The following is a 13,615-nucleotide window of genomic DNA, read 5'->3' as shown; positions in this document are numbered from 1 at the left end:
TATACCGAGTGCTTCCCTGGGAAACTTAGAAATTTCTACAGAGTTGCTTTATACCTAACATCTTTGTAGCCAGGCTGTATTATTCATGTTCTTGTGTGTGATTTGCAAACAGTCACTATCACTGGCAATCTAAAGAATTTATGTATATGTTGCTTTAATAACTATATTATTTCTCGATGTAGCCATGAGAGTTCTAAATTCAACACAACCAGACCACATGGATCTAGCCGTGAGAGTTCCTACTGAATGCTGCCACACTCATACGTTGTGAGGAGTGCATCCATTCTCAGAGAAATCCACAGATGTAATTAAATCGGATTTATCTGAGAAATGAAAGCTCCCCCAAGTTTACAAGTTCTGGTATCAGTTGAGAAGAGCAGCTACTGCACTACACCCAACCCTTAACAAAGAATAGTGATCCAGATCGTAAATACACTCACCTGTATAAAGACGAGGACTCTCAACCTCGAGGAGTGACCTTGGCCGGCATCCCAGATCAAGGGGTAGGCTGTGCCCCGACTGCAGGACCTGATGCATGGAAGGGATAGCTCCCATGCACCCCCGGCAGGACCTCGTTTTAAAGCTCAGTCGAATCTGAGCTGTGGTCAATCAAAGCCATCTCAGCCTCCCATTGGCTGCCAGCCAACTTCCTGGGTGTACCCCTAGGCTGGTGGGCTAGATCCAAACTAGCCAGGAACTTCCAGCAGTTTCTCTGAAATCTACCTGGCAACCGCTGTGAGGGGAGGCATCCCAGACTAGGGGGATGCACCTGCCACACACGTCCAGCTGTGGGAGTTCAGGGAACGCCACTAGATTGAGTGTGTATTGCATTATTAGTCCAAACTGTTAATGCCGAAGTGGGCACCACTCAGAATCTAAGTGTAGCTGCCTCCAGCCCCTCTGATACCTGAGGACAAGCTGGAACACAAAGGGGTTTAGTTTCTGCCAAACTGATTTGCCTTTTAACGCAACAGCATTCAAAAAAGGTGAGAAGTTGCAACATAGATTGGTACCTCTAGCAACAGGTATCATAAATATGTTTTTCCCTGACCATTAATAAAACATAGAACATAAAATTAAAGTGGCATCAATGCTCTTTGTCTCTTCTTTGCCTTTATGTCAGTGTTTCTGCACAGTGCTTGTTTTAAATTTCTTGTTTTAGAGATCTATTCCAGGCTCCTGATTCAAACACTATGGCTTTCTTAAACTGTTCTTATCAACCCAGTTCTCTGTCACCTGTGCATTGATGAGGCTTCAGAGCTATTCACTACACTAACAGCACAGATAGGAGAAACTCCCATACATATGAATAATTATTGTCTGGAAAATAGAAGCTAAAGACAGCTATTATTTTTAACAGCCAATGGAGAGTACAGCAAAACAATGGTAGCCTTCTATATAGTTCACTAACACGTACCAGAGATGGGGAGGATACTGAGAGCTGAAATCTGTGGTTTTTTTACATGCTGAGCTAATGACTTTCTCTTCAGAGGGGGTCTCCTGTCTACATATGAAGAAATACACTGTGACAGAGGAGTTGACAGACAGGTCATCATGGCCAAAGATGATGTGACAGTTTATAAATATGAATTATGATTACCTTAATTTTGTATTTTAAAGAAATTTGTAACTAACTCAAAGCCTTGCCCTGGCCTGGAGCAGAGCAAGTTCTAAGGGCTGAGCATACTCTAAGGGTGCAGCAAGCTGTGTAGCTGAGATTTAATCAATCACTGATTCCTAGCAGATACCTACTGTTGCAATTGGTTCTGAATCAAAGCTGCAGGCTACCCAATGGAGTTATTCAATGCTTCTGATTATCTCCAAATTGAGCCTAACACACTTCTAATCACACAGTAGATCATATTAAAATGTACATTACTGAATTACCTGTTTAAAATGTATGGTTTTAAAAGAAATGTGTAAACTCCCATGGCTCATATTTCATGGCTTCAAATCCACCACGTACCTGGTTTGACCTTCATCTAGATTTCTAAGAAGTTAGTTAATCATCTTTGCTAAGACCAATTGAAAAGTTGCTGAATTTGATGAATATTTGTTTTCTGAACACGAGTTAACAAGTTTATTGAGAAGGAGCATCTCCTTTGCAATTTTCATCCTGTTACCTAGAAGTCAACATTTTCCACAGTCATTTCTCAATACCATTTACCTGTTAGTGCCAAGCTTTGCACTACATTGTAATGTTATGAAAGTTATGAATATTAACAGCAATACAGAAAACTTGCTAAATACTTCTAGCAATTAAGAGAGATGGCAATAGAAGAAATCCTAGTGTAATGACCTGTATGTGTTTTAAGGTTTTGGTTTTTTTTTGGTCCAAGGTCCATCCATGAGATCCAGTCAAGAACAAAAGAGAGAGCGCTAGAGCACAGGTCTGAAAGGTTCATCCAGCTGGGCTACCTACTGTAGAGGTCTGAGGTCCATCCAGAGGGCAGAAGTGGAAACCAGCACTCCTGCAGAATAGCTCAGATGACGACCAATAGCCCTGGACTTACTTGAAATGGGCCTGTTGGCAGTGGGTGAGCGAGAATTAAATGCAGCTGTCCTCTTTCGGGTGACACATTTTACCTTTTCATTTCTCCTGCTGACACAGGTGTGAAGGACCTTTCTCTCAGTTTTTTTTGAGGAATATTTATAGAAAAGTCAAAATCGGACCCTTTTCATCTCTACTATGTCTCTAAACAGAAAGTATGACCAAAGACATTGAACACCTTTTTAACATTTTAAAATAGATAAATAGGACAATTTATGGAGTCAGCATCACAAGAGACAGAGACTTTTACCTGAAATTAATATCACAAAGATTGATGAGATTCTATAGAAGGAATAACCTATCTTACAAGAATGTATAAATAGAAAAACTGGCTGGATAGGTGAGACATCGGTGTGAATTTGCTCATATTGATCATAATCTCTAAGGCTTTTATCACATATAAGCAGAAGAATTAATCAGGGCACTTGTTGTGGACTTTGCTGTAGCAGAACATTTACAAATGAATAAATAAACCAGTCTAGCCCTTAACTGCTGTTTCTTAAAAAAACCCATTACTAAGTAATTCACAGGCACTGTATTTGTCAAATAAACTATGCACAAGACAAGAAAGCTGCAATACATTTCCAGTGGTAAATTACTTTTTATTTTACAAAATATAGCTGCCTTGAAATCAAATTAACATTCTCTGGTCTTTAATCTTTTTTTTTTTTTACCTTTTTATTTTGAGGAATGAAAAAAATCCTTAGCAATACAGCTATCTTATATTTCTTCACTGTCACTCAGCACAAACTACAGCAAATGTACCAACAGATACTGAGGCCAATCACAGGCAATAAATTCAAACTATTTTACATATTGCTGTGAAAAGTCACAAGTTGCTGCTTGGCTTTCAAGGGCCTAGATGGCAGTATAGTTCTTAGTGTAATTAGTCAATTTGATCTTCTCTGGGAAGATAATATTAACTGAGACGTTTTCCCCATTGTTAGATTTCAGAAAAAAGTTCTTCTTCTTGCGTAGGAGATGACTATATTTAGCATTAGCAAGCCACATTTCACATTTTGAAGAAAACACAATACCAGTTGTACCCAAGACAACGAGACATGTAAGCAAGCCTAGCACAACAAAACATATCACCTGGCTTCTACTCAGCAAGGGATCTGCATTTTGGATTGTTTCTTTCATTGTTATTTTCAAGATTTCTTGTTGCTGATGCACTGATCTGTGATGAGCTTTTGAGGGTGGCTTGTAATGCTGTAGGTGCTTTGTCTCCATATTCCCTCCAGAAAGACTTGCGTTTTTGCTGGGATATTTGCAGGTCACACCAACAAATCCTGGTTTACAGACACATTCAAATCCTCCTTGGGGACGTTCGCTGCATGTCCCTCCATTCTCACATGGGCCACTTGCACAGAATATGACACGGCTGCTACAAAGCTTTCCTGTATAGCCATGGGGGCAAAAGCAGCTGAAACCCACACCAATATCTGTACACGTTCCTCCATTTTCACATGGGTTGGATTCACAGTCATCTCTATCTATTTCGCAGAAGTTGCCACCAAAACCAGAAGGGCACAAGCAGGAAGCATGGGGTGCAAAGCCATTGTCATCAGTGCACGTTCCTCCATTCTGGCAGGGAGAGCTAGAACAGACAACAAACACAGCAACAGAATTGAAGTCCAACAAAAGAAGCTATTAGGAAACACAGCATATAGTAAAGGGAGATAGTTTCCTTTAGAAGGACCAATTCCAAATGCAAATCCACTGAGCTCAATGAAGTGGAATCAAGAATGAGTTTGTTCAACAGCTTTGTCAATACAGATTATAATATCTTCTGCCGGCCCTTCAGGCAGGATTAATACACCAATATATAAATTCAACCTGAATATCTGTGAAGGGATTTAAAATTATTTCAAACATTTATTCAAATTAAGCTTCTTGGTATTTTCATACGCTTAGAGCTATTTAGCTGAGAAACTATTTAGACAAGACTGAACAGAGACAGTAGCAGCATGGCTTTCTTTTCCATCTCATTATTCATAAGATAATCTATGTATTGTACTGGCAAAGCAAAACACTCTGCCATAGCCACTAGATGTAAAGCTGCCTGGTTTTATTCTGTGCTCCATGACACACAAAAAATTTAGAAGCAAACAGATACTTTCCTGCAAAGTGTTGTTCAGCCAAAATTTTTGATAAATACAATTATAATAAAAAAGAGAAATGAGATAATTTCAGCCTTGGCAAAAGCAGCTGTAACATGAAGACAGAACCACAGAAAACCAAGTATTTCTACAGACCCTTTAAGAACTTAATTATGAATAGCTTGGTAGTATATTTTGAGTGATGTAAATTCACCAAGACATCTTTTCTTACTTTTGCAATGTAACTATGCCTTACTGAGTGTAAGGTCAAAAGATAGGGCCACCCACTGACAGAAAGGGACAGATGTACCAGTCCAGTGGAGCTCTGCAATATGGACCTGATCTTTTAGCTGGCAGAAAAGGGACCCAGGGTCATACGTTTACAAATAAATCTTAAAACCCACTTTCATGGCAGTTCAACATATACGAACAAAACTTTAAAACCTACCTTCTAAAAATGCGTAACACCTGACAAAAGCTTACAGCAAGCCTCACTGATAACATTGGTTTTCATGATATTCTAAATCTCTGAAACCATACAGCATAGAACCCGTCCACAGCTGAATTTAAGTGTAACGTTTCCAGGGGAAAGTCCCATGGGTAATGAACACCACAGCTTCATGAATGCTGACATTCCACATATGCAGTGATAAGTAGCAATTGGCCATTACAGATTTCCACGGTGGGACACAGAGATTTAACAGATCTGTTGATATCTCAGTGAGATGACTGGGGAAGAGATATAAGCTCCTGACTACAAATGGTCCCTGACCACCAGTCAGGATAAAGTTGAGCTTCTCAAGTGCCCAGCCATTGCCCTGGGGGTAGCTGTGCCAGAGACTACCCCAAGCACTTTGGCTTTACTGGGAGACTAAAACACTTGGCGACCACCCGTCAGGAAAGCCTGAATATTGTGGTAGACGAATCATTTGCCTGTTTTTTTTCCTCCTTCCAGATAAACTGCTCTGTCCTTTTTTATTGTCCTTCACTGTAAATGTTGGCTGGAAAAAAAAAAAAGAACAAAGTGGAAGTTTGGAAGCGCTATTAGGAAAGCAAAAGGTGTGGTTGCCCCTGGACTTTGACATAGCAGTTGTTGGTGACAACTTGAGGTGAACATGCGAACAAGGAATTTTGCCACACTCACTAGCGACCATGTCTGCTTTAAGCAAAATATGGAAGCTGTAGTTCTACAGTCCTTGAGTAAATGAGTGATTGTGGCCTCTCTTGGAAAGTTTAGCATCCTCTCTTAGCTTTACAAGTCTCATGGAAAAATCTGACAAGTAGTTTTGGATACAGCAATGACTACAAGTTTGAACCCTCACGGATGGGTCAAATTACAGTACTTTCTAGGGAAACAGGAAGAAAATGCATGAGAAAAAGCATAAAATTCCTTCTGAACCTTTCAGAAGTATAAAAAAATAAATAAAAAATGGCTAAGGGAAAATATGCAGTATCTCAAAAATTTATTTTTTATTTATTACTAACTCTGAGTTGCATTTGCCGAATTTTAATATGTTTAAATAAATAAAGGTATTCATATGAATCTTCTTGAATAGCTTTATATCAGATTTGTATTTTGGCCATTTAATGCATATTCAGCAAAGCATGGTACATGGCATTGTGGAAATATGGACTTTGCTTTCCAAATACCCTGCTGTCATTTTCGGAAGTACCACTCGCTGGTCTGCTTCAGAGCAAAGCTTCTACACATGACACAATAATGTCACTAATACAGGTACATCTGTAAGCAGACTAGAACAAACAGCCTGTGAACAGACTAGAACACTGTAAACAGACTAGAACAAACACTTTGATTTGTGAATTGTCTTGGTTCCACCTGTGAATATTAACTAAGGAGACAGTGGCAATAGTTAGTAATATCAACATTGTTAATATAATCACTGAGCTAGAGAGGAGCTGAGAGGAAGTGAGATGTGAATGAAGTGACATCATATCATGATGTCTCTTTCCAAGATGTGAGGGGCAGAGTGCTTCTGCTGAGAAGAACTAAAAGCAGATTTGCAAAACTTGCTACTCAGTTTCCTTAAAGGGACACAGCTTCCTAGGAAAAAGAAATTACTGTTTCAAGAATGTCATTTCATTATGCTAAATTGTTCATCATTTCCAGACTAGCTCATGCACTTTCAGTTCAAACATTGAAAACTATCACAAAAATGTAGTTTCAGCAATATAGAACCATGATGATTTTAGTAAAGTATGTGGAACTAAGCAGTGTTATTTCATTGACACTGTACCTCACCTGTTCTTTGGGATAGGTAATATATCTGAAATATTTTTTCTACATATGTAAATTGGAGAAAGCAAGTTATACACACTCGGCATGTTAGGCAAGTAACTTGGATGTCATTCAAGGTGTTTGCAAGGAACTTAAATTTCCTCACTGGCAATGAAGAGAAATAGGCAAATCAGAGCTACCATTCTTATTACTGTAATGGTTTGTATATACAGTTATCTCTCAGTACAGATGAAAACACTGGACAGGAGGCTCCTTCAATTTTTTTTCTAAAATCATGAGAGAGCATAAATGCACCACAACAAAATTTGCAAATTATAATTTTTAGTACTCAAATTATGCACACAAACCCATGCTGATAAACTGTAAAACTTTACAATTTAAACAGAGCAGGTTTGTAAAGTTTGAAAAAAGTACCAGCAACTAGCAGAAGCATTATGTATTTTAACACAGAGATACTTCCCCTTAGCAAAGAATTCTGAATAATAGTCAGTAGGAGTGTGGATTTTAAACTCATGTCAGAAATCAATATTTACCCATTAATAATGCAGGGTCCTTTTTTGAGATGGCAGTTTTTTCCTGTAAATCCCTGGGCACACAGACAAATATATCCTCCATCACCAGTCTCTATGCATGTTGAATTATTGGTGCAGGGCTTTGCAGAACATGGGTGAATATCTGTTTAAAGAAACCCAACAAAACAGGGCTCAATTAATCTAATGAGAAAGAGTCAGTAACTAGTATATAACACTTTAAATAAAATATATCTTTAATGGTCCTTCATCTTGCGTTTTATAAATTCTGATTTATTCCTGCCTCTGTTAAAATGCAGTTCAGATTGTTCAACTACTGCAAGCACTTTCAGCTTGTTTCTCTCTTCCTAGCTCCCACTTGTAAAATACATTTGAATTGTTTCAGTCTATAAATAAGTAATATTATCAATAAAATATTAGTAGGGGAGAAAGAACTATGTAGTCTAGTTATCCTTTCACGACTTTGGCTTCCCCATGAGCAGAATTCTAATGAAGCAATCATGAGCTGGGAATTCTCTGCCCGAGAGCCTATCATTATGTGCTTATGAACAAACATTTCACAATAACAGAGATTCAAGTTATAAAAATCTCTTAAAACTTCATCAGTTGGTTGGGCTGCATCCAGCCCTTACATAACTGTACAGAAGAGGGAGCTGTATGACATCTGGACCCAAAGTCACACATCTCATTTTCTTTACAATTTCCCTGCTGAGCCACTTCCCACTGAGATGATTACTGAATTTTTAAAATAATTAACAATGAATAAATAAACAAGTGCCTATTTTAACCAACTAATGGAGCAGCTGCAGAGAAGTGCTGACTGCAAGTTACCTGACGCTTTGCACACACATGTATAAATGTAAACTTGTATATACATATGCATGTATGTATACGCATGTGTGTGCACTTTCTAAGATGAAAAGGGGTTTTAAGGGCATTTATGTTTTACCTCCCACAACAGAACACACAAGTTAGATGATATCATGCAAAATTTTAACCACAGCCAAACACTTCAACAGCCTTAGCTTTCAAACGCAATCTTCCCTGGATAAGAGGATCTATTTTCTAATGTATTAGCTTATTCTCATTGCAAGAAAACCACTTTGCATGCACTCGGAGCGTAAGCTCCAGTGTTCACAAGAACCAAAGTAATCTTGGATGCTTTTTGGAGAGGTGGTGTTTGCCACCTCTTTTCATAGGCTTTAAATGCAGCCTATGAAGCATGAACTCTGATGCACGAGCAAGGAAACTCTCAAATATAAGATATGTATGTGTGTGTACATATATATAAAAATGCACATACGTTACCGTCAGTAATTTGCGTCAAGCATTTAATTTTCAAATAAAAATTAAAAGCTTGTAGGAACATAACTTTTTAAACCATAAATACATAAATACTCCAAATAGCCCATTTTCTCTATTTTGTCTAGTTTACCTCTCATAAGGCCACAAACTAAGTGATATACTTGCTTTAAGATGAGAATTCAAAACAGGACAGTACATTTGCACATGTATTATGAATGGCCACTATCATATTACCAGTAAATTAATGAATATTTGCATAAAGCTAAACTGTCATGCTGCAGTACATGAGGCAACCACCAATTGATTTTATGAGGAAGGCACGCTCAGTTGTTGTCTATGTCACAGCAGAATTTCTAGACTCTGTCTCATGCATGCCTAGCACAGGCATTAGAGGCTCCACCTGTACTCTCTTGGCAACAGCCTACCAACATATGTCTTTGGCAAGGCAGTCAAGTGAGATGTAGCACGGTATATTCTGAGCTCATGCCACGTGTCAGCTTTTTTAGGCTGAGATTCAAGTGGGAAGTCGGAGGCACACTGACACGGCTGTGCAGGCACAGAGATGCCAAGAGATGCCAAGATGACAGAGATGACTGATCTGACTTAGCAAGGTCAATCACCCATGATTTTTTCCTGGGAATAAATTGACTAAATTGGTTTTCCTTTTGTCATGTTGAGTGTTTGATGTGGTACCTGCTCCTATAATGTGCAGTGTATGTCAGAGAGCTGCAGAGAGAAACCCTGTGCTGTGCAGCCTGGTCCCATACCTGAGTTCAAAGCTGTTTCTCCAGAGGATGAGAAGATGATGTGGCATTCAGTTAGGCAGCCTGGGGCACTATATTGCAGAGGTTAACCAGTGCTGATAACACTAAGAGCACCTCATAGGTTTCTTTCTTTCCTGAGGTGCCATGCCTGTCCATGTGACTGCAATAATGTCCATAAATGATTCCACTGATCTTGATGTACAAGTTTACACTAGGTCACGCCCAACCTGTGCCCATGATATACTGGGAAGATCATTCTTGACCTCCACTGACAACCAGGCTGTCCATAGTAAAACAACAGCTACACAGAGGCATTAGCAAACCACTCGATGATCTAAAACCACCCCAGAAAGGAATTTTCATGATCCAAGCCAAGGAGACTAATGTTTCTAGAAAACAGAAAAAGAGATATCACCACCATTCCAAACCATCTTTTAATCCTCCCATGTTAAGTAAGCAAATAAGCTGCTGAGACTTTACCTATTTTTGACAAATATTTCAGGCATTTACAGTAGCGGTCAAATGAACTTCAGACCCTCTCACAGTTTTCCAATCCTGATTTTGCCATCTTCATGAGTTGACGTTTGCTCACTGTTGGCAACATTGTAACAGTGGCTATGCCAGAAATTCTATGGCAAATATACTTTCTATAGTAGCAGAAAGGAAGTATTTAAAGAAAATGCCACAACTGCAGTGCATATGACCCTGGTCAAGCTAAAAATTGTCTCCAGTAGCTAAAAAACGGCACTCTGTGTCATATGCATAGTGAAAATTATGACAACTGTGACCTGCTTTCATCAGACACAAACATTTTGTATTAGAAGAGAGGGGCAGGGAGTCTGGTACTTCATGGTAAGAAACTGATGGGTTTATATTGCCATATTTATATTGTCATATATTGCCAACTTATGTATATATGCCAGTGATCCCCAAAAGAACAGGACCCTTCAAAAGCCTAGATTCCTAACCTAATCAAGTTTCATTTGGTGGTATGTGTTAATGAGCTACAGCAGTCTGTAATGACTTTATAAAGCCAGGAAACGGACACCAACTTTTTGGTAGTGGATGATATCAGTGACTGAGCGATTAACCCATGCGAAGTTTCAGTGCTTTACTGATTCAGGATAACAACTTGCAGCAACCTTCCAGTAGGAAGAAAAGGAGAATCCTTCTCTTGATTCCACGTGGCAAAATAATGCATTTAGAGTAGGTAAGTCCACTGAGATGAAAGACTTTCAATATGACACGTCTCTGCAGATGGAAAGGTAATTATTTCTTTTCGGCTGGATATATTTGGCAGCAATTCATAGTGATCTAGATTCAAATTGGCAAAGAAGACTCTGAGATGACTTTCAGTTTTAGAAGAAATAACAGTTCCTGAACTTAAGCAAGGGGTACCTCTTTTTATATTATAGAACTATCGTAATGAATATGCATAGAAATAATATTTTTCCATGAAGATACGGGTACAATTACCAAAGCATTATTTTGCATCCTAAGTATTACTTGCAAGAGGGAAAGGTTGCAAGGCTCAGAATTGGAAATACCTCTAAGTGCCTAAAAATTCAGCTAGACACTTCATATGGCTTTTAAAAGTATGCCCAGCTTGAGAATTATCTCAAAGAAATCTTTAGGTATGCAGATGGTACCTTTAAAAATTTGGTTCTTTTAAAGGTACCTTTAAAAATCTAGTACTATTAGAAATCTTCCAGCTTTAAAAATCTGCCAAGCAATAGAACTGAGCCTTCTAAGGTGGCAACGGAGGGTCATTCTGTCTAGTTTTAGAATCTCTGACTGCAGGTCACAGATAACAGAGGGACCCATTCCTCCTCACTAATTGTAATGAGAATTTAGGTGGTTGTCTCGCATACAAACACGTCTGTGAGAGGTGCCCAGAACAACATCTCTGAGACCTTACAGTCACATCTGCACCATTGGTACAGCAGGTCCCGCAAACATACCAGGACTAGCTTTAAACTAAGAAGTCTGTCTACGCTTATGTGTGCAGCCAGTGAGTATGGGCTGAAAAACCTGCTGAGAAGCTAAACGAGTACCTGAGTACCTTACACCAAGCTCCATGCCAAAGATGGGAACAACCTGAAAACTTCTGAGTCTTTTAGTCTTCTTGGAAATTGTATCCTGTTCGGAATGTGTCATCATTAATTACTGTTTTGGATATGCATGGGCAGAATACAGGCATGATCTATAAATTATAAACTGTATAACAACAAAAGTCTGAAAGTCATGAAAAGAGAACGAGGCCCTGGGCACCTGTCCTCTTCCAGTGCATCTACAGGGGGTGAGCAGGCACATGCTTATGAATGCTTACGCGGTTTCGGCCACCTCAGATCTCTTTGGCTGAACAGTTGCCTGTGTCAGCCAAAATAAACCAGCTGAGCAAAGGCCAATTCTTCAGCTTGCTTATGCTAAGCTGGCTCCTTCTGACTGGCAAGGGGTGAGAGAATGCACACAAGAGCTGTGCTTACCCCTCGGACTCGAGAGGGAAGTGGCAGCCTGTTCAGACAATTTTTCTCAGTTATGCTAACGGACTACTCCACTGAATCACCAGGAAGAAATAAGCACAATGTTTTCCTTTTCAAGAAATATTAAGAACATGGTATACATACATATATCATATGTCTATATTATACATATATCATCATGGTATACATACATATATCATCACAGAATCACAGAATGTTAGGGGTTGAAAGGCACTTCAAAAGATCATCTAGTCCAACCCTCCTGCCAGAGCAGGATCACCTAGAGCAGGTGCTACATAAATATTTCACACTATTTAATATGCACAAGATGACTTGTATTTTTACAGAAAGGGTTTATATGACAACAAGGGAGCAGTTATTTTTTGGCATTGTCCACAAGAATCAATGTTTAAAATAGTATGATAAATTTACGCTTTGCTTGCACGTATGCCCAATTACAAAGACATTGCATGCTTCTGCCTAAATTATTATAAAAGTTCCAGGTTTATGTGCCACTGCCCGGAATCCCCTTATTATCGGGCTCTAACATTCCATCTTTTAAAATTAATTATCCAGAAGGACTTTTGCATGTCTCCAGCACCAGATGGGGCTGTTTTACCTCACTTGCTCAAGGAGAGAAAAGGATGTGCAAACCTGTGTCACAGAGGCTGCCAACCCAGCCCTCCTCGCAGCTGCACTGCCAGGGCTTGGCACAGCTGCCGTGCAGACACCCAGGGAAAGGAACACACTGATCGCAAAGAGCACCCTGCCAACCAGGCTGACACCTAAAAGAGATAAAAGACAAGAAAGAGGTATAGTTTCTTTTTAACAGACATAATTACAAGGACGTTCCCCCTTTTTGAAGCACGATAAATAAACTTTCGGATACAAAATTGGATTACACAGCACGTTCGAACAAAAAGATAACCATCTATGCTTCTGGGATATTAAAAGCAGTTGACATGAAGAAAGCCATTTCATTCCATCAGAAAAAAATAATTAATACAAGCTAATAAATGGAAACATTTTTCTTACTGGAAAAAGGAGACTAAAAAGGCACATAGATGTCTATGCCCTATGATTCCAATTACTGTATCCTTATAGAGCGCTGTTTCATTACAGTTACATATTTTCTGAGGGCAAATCATTTCAGTTCCTGTCTGAATTATTGAAACTGTCCTTTTCTGTGCTTGTAGTCCTGTCTGGCAGATCTTTTTACCTGCATTCACCAGGCAATTCACAAAATCCATTCTCTGGGTGGCAGCCAGTTTTACAGTTCACACCTGGAAGAAGAGATTTACAGTATCAAACCAGAAAAATCAGCACTAAGAGAAACCAAACAAAACTGCATGCCATGCCCTATACCCATTGCTGATGTTTTAAAGGAACCCAACTGCATAATGTTCTGATTTTTTTTCTTCAAGTACATGTTTTTGCAAAATAAAATTTTAACTTAATCAGGAGCATGTTACAGACCGTTCCTATAGGATAAGGGAAATGACATAAAGAATTATCTGTAAAAGAATGCAAAGTGTATGTAATACCACTACAGAGTAATTTAAATGGGAAATTTCAGAACAGCTACATGTATGTCATTTCACAACATGTCACTCCAAATACATT

The 13,615-nt window shown here is 39.0% G+C and overlaps 1 protein-coding gene across 1 annotated transcript; it reads right to left on the bottom strand.

Annotated features, from left to right (window-relative positions):
- Positions 1-3,034: 3,034 nt before the first annotated feature.
- On the bottom strand, positions 3,035-13,275 carry DLK1 (delta-like 1 homolog (Drosophila); the record flags this gene model as incomplete). Its single annotated transcript, XM_009867408.1, has 4 exons — positions 3,035-4,151; positions 7,444-7,585; positions 12,647-12,777; positions 13,212-13,275. Coding segments are annotated over 4 exons (1,079 nt in total), but the record flags the coding sequence as incomplete, so codon positions are not given.
- Between the last annotated feature and the right edge of the window lie 340 nt (positions 13,276-13,615).

Source organism: Apaloderma vittatum, unplaced genomic scaffold (genome assembly GCF_000703405.1).
Source record: "Apaloderma vittatum isolate BGI_N311 unplaced genomic scaffold, ASM70340v1 scaffold5084, whole genome shotgun sequence".
Lineage (NCBI taxonomy): Eukaryota > Metazoa > Chordata > Aves > Trogoniformes > Trogonidae > Apaloderma > Apaloderma vittatum.
This window is presented reverse-complemented; position numbering and strand designations above follow the sequence as displayed.